This window comes from Passer domesticus, chromosome 1 (genome assembly GCF_036417665.1).
Source record: "Passer domesticus isolate bPasDom1 chromosome 1, bPasDom1.hap1, whole genome shotgun sequence".
NCBI classification, from domain to species: domain Eukaryota; kingdom Metazoa; phylum Chordata; class Aves; order Passeriformes; family Passeridae; genus Passer; species Passer domesticus.
The window spans coordinates 99,227,054-99,233,053 of record NC_087474.1 but is presented as its reverse complement, the minus strand read 5'-3'; the positions used below and the strand labels follow the sequence as shown (position 1 = coordinate 99,233,053).

The 6,000-nt window shown below is 49.1% G+C and overlaps 1 protein-coding gene across 8 annotated transcripts in view; it reads left to right on the top strand.

The window, feature by feature from the left end:
* The first annotated feature begins 247 nt into the window (after positions 1 to 247).
* Positions 248 to 6,000, top strand: part of ANKS6 (ankyrin repeat and sterile alpha motif domain containing 6) — a 41,114-nt gene continuing 35,361 nt past the window's right edge. For 3 of the 8 annotated variants that reach the window (XR_010367431.1, XM_064430897.1, XM_064430910.1), the window contains exons 1-2: positions 260 to 858; positions 4,304 to 4,803. Coding sequence is in view for 6 of the 8 variants with exons in the window: in XM_064430897.1 (XP_064286967.1) it covers positions 497 to 858; positions 4,304 to 4,803 (862 nt within the window). In the remaining 2 variants the exon portion in view is untranslated. The other 5 variants (XR_010367448.1, XM_064430894.1, XM_064430924.1 and 2 more) reach the window with 5 other exon arrangements.

Genomic DNA, 6,000 nt, shown 5'->3' with positions numbered 1-6,000 from the left:
GAGCCCGGCTGTAGGAAGTCGCGTTGTGAAGCAAGAAAAAGGGCTTGGTGTGTCAGGTGAGAAGGAATAAGCCCCACAGCGAATGCCTGCCGCCGTGACCCCGGGCACAAAGACACCTAACTCGATTGTGTGGCAGCCGGTAACGGCGCGGAACGGCCGCAGCCCAGAGCGCAGAAATCCCCTGGCGAAGGGGACAGGAGCCGTGAGGACACAGGGGCTGGCTGGACGAGGCGGGAGGACACCACTGGGGCTGCCGGCGGGGCAGGAGAGGCGCCGAGACCCCCGGCCCAGGCTGGGATAACCCTCGCCGGCTCCGAGGAGCGCGGCCCAGCCCGGCTCCCCCTTCTCGCCGTGCGAGAGCGGCCGGGGCGCTGCGGCCGCCCTGGGCCGGCCTCCTCCTGCCGGCCGAGTCCCCTCCTCCCCGCTGCCTTCCCGGCGGCGGCGGGGGCGGTGGCGAGCGGGCGGCCGAGCCGCTCGGGGCCCGGCAGCGCTGCCCATGGGGGAGTGCGGGGTGCCCCCCCAGGTCCAGCTCTTCCTCCGCGCCTGCGAGCAGGGCGACTGCGAGACCGCCCGACGCCTCTTGGGGCTGCCCGGCAGCAGCGGCGGCCCCGCCGACACGGCGGCCCCCTCCTCGTCGTCGTGCGGCCCCGAGGAGACGGCGGCGGAGCCCCGCGGCGAAGCGGCGTCCCCGCCGAGCCCCGCCGTGCCCGTGGACTGCACGGACGAGGCCGGCAACACAGGGCTGCAGTTCGCCGCGGCGGGGGGCCACGAGCAGCTGGTGCGGTTCCTGCTGCGGAAGGGCGCCTCGGTGCAGAGCAGGAACCACTACGGATGGAGCCCCCTCATGCAAGCGGCCAGGTACGGGGGAGAGGGATGGAGGGATGAGGACCGAGGTGCCGAGGTGGGGGTCTCCGACCGCCATCGGAGCATCGGCCTAGTCGGCGGCAGCCCGGGGCGGGGAAGGGAGGGAGGGCCGCCGGGGCTCTGCCTTCCCCGCCCCCGGGCTGCCGCGGGCGCTCGGCTCCCTCGCTCTCAGGACCGCGGTCCCCGCGCCGAGGGAGGGCGCCGGGGAGCTCCGGCGGGTCAGCGTGGGAGAGAGAGAGAGAGAGAGAGAGAGGGCGGGCGCCATGTTGAAGGCCGCAGTGGGTTGTCCCTGCTGGAGCCCGGAGTTGTCCCGGGGGATCGGGGTGGTCACTTGCTCCCGTCCCTGGGCGGGGGTAAGGAGGGGCTGTCCAGTGTAGAACTGGCCGGTGTTATCTTGGTGCATTAGAAACTTTTCATGTTAAGAATGTGGTGTTTGACGCAATGCATGCTGTTCCTTGGTTAAGCCAGTGCAAAACTGGAGCTACACGAAACGCTGCTCTGCTGTGTGACCATAGGTATATGCACACGTAGCCTTACTTAATTTTGCATGGGTTGTTTGTTTTTTTTTTGTCTGTATGTGTCTTTCTTGCTTGTTGAAAGCTACGTCTGATGCAAAATGTACTGAAGCGAGCTGAAACAATTTCCCTTGGCTTGCCCATGTTTGCCTTGCTGGAGGACAGGGAAAATCATTGCTGAGGGTTTTTAATGACAAATCGGTTGTTTTCTGCATCGGTGATGCTGTCCTCTGCCTAGCCCACTGCTGGGCCGTGGGAGGTTCCTGTGTTGCTAATGCTGGTGCTGGTGCTTGTCTTTATTCCTACAAGCACACCTTGGGCTCACAGGCCTGTTTTGCAGGGTTGGAGGGCATTGCTGTGCTATAATAGCTGAATGCTTAATCAAGAGAATAAATGGGTTTTGTTATTCTGGTGGTGTTATGCTTTGTTTTGTTTTTCTGGTGTTTTTTGGGGGGAGTTTTCGTTTGCTTGGTAGTTTTTTTTTGTTGGTTGGTTGTTTTGGTTTTTTTTTTAAATTTCATAACTTTGAAATACTTGGAAAAAAATAATCTGTTTCCAAGTTAACATTTCTCTTTTCAATTAATGGCCATAGAAAGTTCCCAAAGAATGAGTCACACAACTGGTTTCTCGGTAAGAACAAGGAAGACAAGGTTCAACAATTTGGTTATTTTATGAAGGTTTAAAAAAAAGGAAAAAAGTTGCAGAAACAGATTTTTTTCCCCTTAATGAAAACCATATGCTCATTCCCTAAAAACAATGAAGTTAGATGACTAAAACCCTCTCACTGATTTCAAGAAATTACTGGCTGGCATTTGAAAAGTACTGCATATATTGTTGAAAAGTGTAAAGTAGAGGAGCATTTTTCTCTTTTCTTTTTAATGGATAACCAGAAAGGAAGCCCAGTGTTTGTCCAAAGGTAGGCTTCAGACTTGGGTAGCTGTTTAATTTTCTGGCTGTGATTAGCTCTGTTGCAGTTGGACAGGAGGTAGCATATATGCATAAAATTAACTATGTGCAGGGGTTGCAGGCTCCACTGAGGAGATGCAGTGAAGGGTACAGGGTAGACCTAGGGAGTGTACAAGCTCCAGAGGCTTCCTCCTGCAACTGTATACTTTCTGGAAGGAAACAAAGGACTTTGGGGCTCGTGGTTGCTTTAAGTGGTTAGTGGCATTCTCTGGGGTTTCCTAGACTAAGGTTTGCTTTGTTGTAATGTACAAAAGTTGCCTTCAGAGTCAGAGTTGGGTTGTGCTAAGCACAACGTGCATGAGCATGCAGCAGTGCATGATGCCTGCAACAAGAGCATGACACACACATCTTGTCAAAGTACTATATTTATTAAAATATGGGGTTTCCATTTTCTCACTGATAACTGGCTGTTTGGATGTGTGGCTTGCCTGATTGCCTTTTGCTTACTGACAAACTAGCAGAGCTTCTGGTAGTCAAGTGATATCAAAAGTAGGTTGCAGGTAAAACTGGTGTCAAGAGTTCAGTACTCTGACCAAGTTCTTGTAGATATCCCACACAAGGAGGGTTTGGTGCCATATTTCTTTATTGGAAGCTACTTAATATTACACAGGGTTTTAATTTAGCCTTGTAATACAGAAGTCTCTTGAAATCATAGCAGAAGCCTGACATAGCAACTGCAACAGACAGTCGAATCACAAGACACCATGGCACACCCATTAGCAGTCCCTGTATGCTCATCATCACAGTGCTGGGTGTTGGAAGGAATGGGTTAAAAACATCAGGACTATTGAGGAGGATTGTAAATCACTCAAGTGACCTTGCAGCCAGGAATAAATCTTGATAAGTCTTGCATGAACTGCAGGCCATTGGTCCTTTAGCATGAACTGGTAATGGTACCTGCTTCTCCCCTTCTGTATCTCTGCCTGTGTGTTGCTTTGGGGATCCCCAGGTTCACGAGGTAACAAATAAATTTACTCTATGCGTTCTAACTGAGTGAGTTTGTGGTTGTTCAGTCTGCCTCCTTTTGTCAACTTATGCACTGGGTATCTCCAATTTTCAGGAAGGAATACCTGGCTGGGAGCCAACTCAAGCACCTTACTTTTTTAAAATTTATTTTCATTCCATTTTGGTGCTTGGTGTTGGACTGAACCGTGTTGATGCTTCCCCCATGCTGGTCTCTCTGACTGAGAAGCAGAATAATTTCCATTGATTGTTTTAGGGAAGGCCATTCACATGGCCAGTTGTCCCACTCTTCTGGCAAGCCATTTCTCTTAAAGATCCTTTCTGGTCCCCTTGGTGTTCAGGGAAGTTCAGCTAGCTTTTACAGCAGTGATGGCCACTCACCGTGTTCTTCTCTGAGCTTCATGGACACATCTGTATTCACTAAGTCTTCTTCCATTGTGGGAGTTCATTGATGGCTCACAACTGGAAAACAAGGGATAATGCAAATATAAAAGACTGACTCTCCAGTTGATAAAATGGTCTTTTTCTTCCTTAGTTAGCACTGGCTGCAGTTTTTACTCCAGTTGTTCAATAGTAATGACGGTACTTAATAAAGATCTCTAGAAACAAACTGGCTTTGATCTGTTAATGTGATACATCTGTGGAAAAAGAGGATGAAAGGGACACTCTGGTTTATGGAAGTTATGAGTTGGTGCCGTGCAGCAGAAAAGGAAGCTGGCACTTTGCTGCTTTGAGCAGACCATCCTCTTCAATGGATGCCTGCTTTATGAACGTGGTCACTGGTGCATGTGGAATGGTTTGGTTTACAGTCCTCAGCTGATGACTGGTGTCCTCCAGCAAGGTGCCCATTGTCACATTCAGAGATGTTTATATGATCCCTCACAGAGTACGTATTAGTCAATTGGCAAATTTGGTAATGAAGTTTTCTAGGTTCAGAGCATGTTGTTTTTTGCAATCCAAGGTGTTAATTCTCCCTTGTGTCTCTTTCTTCCAAGGTTTGGACATCTAAGCGTGGCCCACATCTTGCTGGAAAATGGTGCTGATCTCAATGCACAGAACAAGTTAGGAGCCAATGTTCTCACAATGGCCTCCAGAGGTGGTCATGTGAGCATGGTGAAATTTTTGCTGGAATCTGGAGCTTTTGTGGACAATTATGACCATTTTAGCACAAATGTACTTAACAGCAGCAGAGATGACCTTCCTGATATCACTCCACTGATGGCAGCTGCTCAGCATGGACATGAGGCAGTGGTACGTCTGTTGCTAGACTGGGGAGCTGATTGCAACTACAGTCTAAAGACAGTGGGCTGGAGTCCTTTAATGCTGGCAGCCATTAGTGGAAAGGTGAGCTTGGCACAGCAGCTCATGGAGAAAGGTGCCAATCCTGATCACTTGAATGTACTACATAAAACACCTTTTGAAATCTCTGTTGGCTTCAAACACAAAGACATGAAGGACTATTTGGAATCTCTCACAACAATTAGGCCTCAGGCAGGTATGGAATGTTATTTTTTTGTTTCACTTTAGAAATTGAGGAGCTTATTTTGTATGGGCATGATGTTCTTTGTAATTTGCAGCTGGATTTTGAAAATGTTGGAGTAGGCACACCTACTTCAGCTGAGGTATGAGTGCCCAACTTCAGCAAATTTTTTCCGTGTTAGCAGGATGATAAGATTCCTGTCTCTATTTGGCTGTTTTGGGGACACTTTTCAAGATATTTATGCAAGCCAGCACTGGGAGGTGCTTAACAAAAGGGTTTGAAAGAGCTGGATTTTCCAGCTTTATACTGTTTGCTATAAAACAGAAGGGAATGGCTAGCTCTAGAAAGATCATTTTCCACTGCCATATGGACCTGTCCAAAACTGTTGTCTGCATTTGGTGTCATTCCTGCAGGTCAAGCTTCCCTTGTACTTGAAGAAGTAAGAACAAAAATCAGACATCTGTTTCTGCTGTAGAGAAGGTGTGAACTCAGATTTTGACTTACAGGTTAAGTTGGAACTCTAGAGCTTTCATACAGCCATGCTGCCACGCAGGACTGATTCATTGTAGATGTTTGCTCATGACCTCGAGGAACAGACATCAGTTGCTTACAGTGCACAGAATCAGAGATCCATGGAATTCACTAGTGTCTATGTGTTTGCATGTATAGGATGCAGAGTTCAGGCAGAGTTGGCCTCAACTTGAAGTATTGAAGGATTCTGTTTAAGTGAGAAGACTGGGCTTGCTTTAAAGCGGATAAATGTTTGTCACCTCTGCTGAGGGGAAATTTCCATCATCAGGAGGGTAGTAACCCATTCGGGCAGAGAGGGAAGTAAAAACATTATTCTTGCACGCAAATTTCTGCATTGGTTTTTGACCATACTTCAAGTCTCCTGCTAGTGCTGAAGTCTTGAATATCCTGTGAAGAGAAGAAAGATCATTTCTGTGGTATGGAAGACGGGGAAAAGGAACTTTTCTTCTGATCCATTGCCATAGATAGGGTGAATTGCCTCCTAGGAGAAAGCAGCTCTCTTCCCACAGCTGTTCTCAGTAGCAAATTCACTGCCTGGAATGGCTTGAGTGTTACCTGCCTTCTGTCCCTGTCCTTACTTAGACTTACCCAGATCGCAGTCTTTCCTTCTGGCATCTTCTCATGGTCTCCTGCTCCCTGAAGCTGCCTCTCCTCCAGGGTTTGCACATGACAAATGGAGCC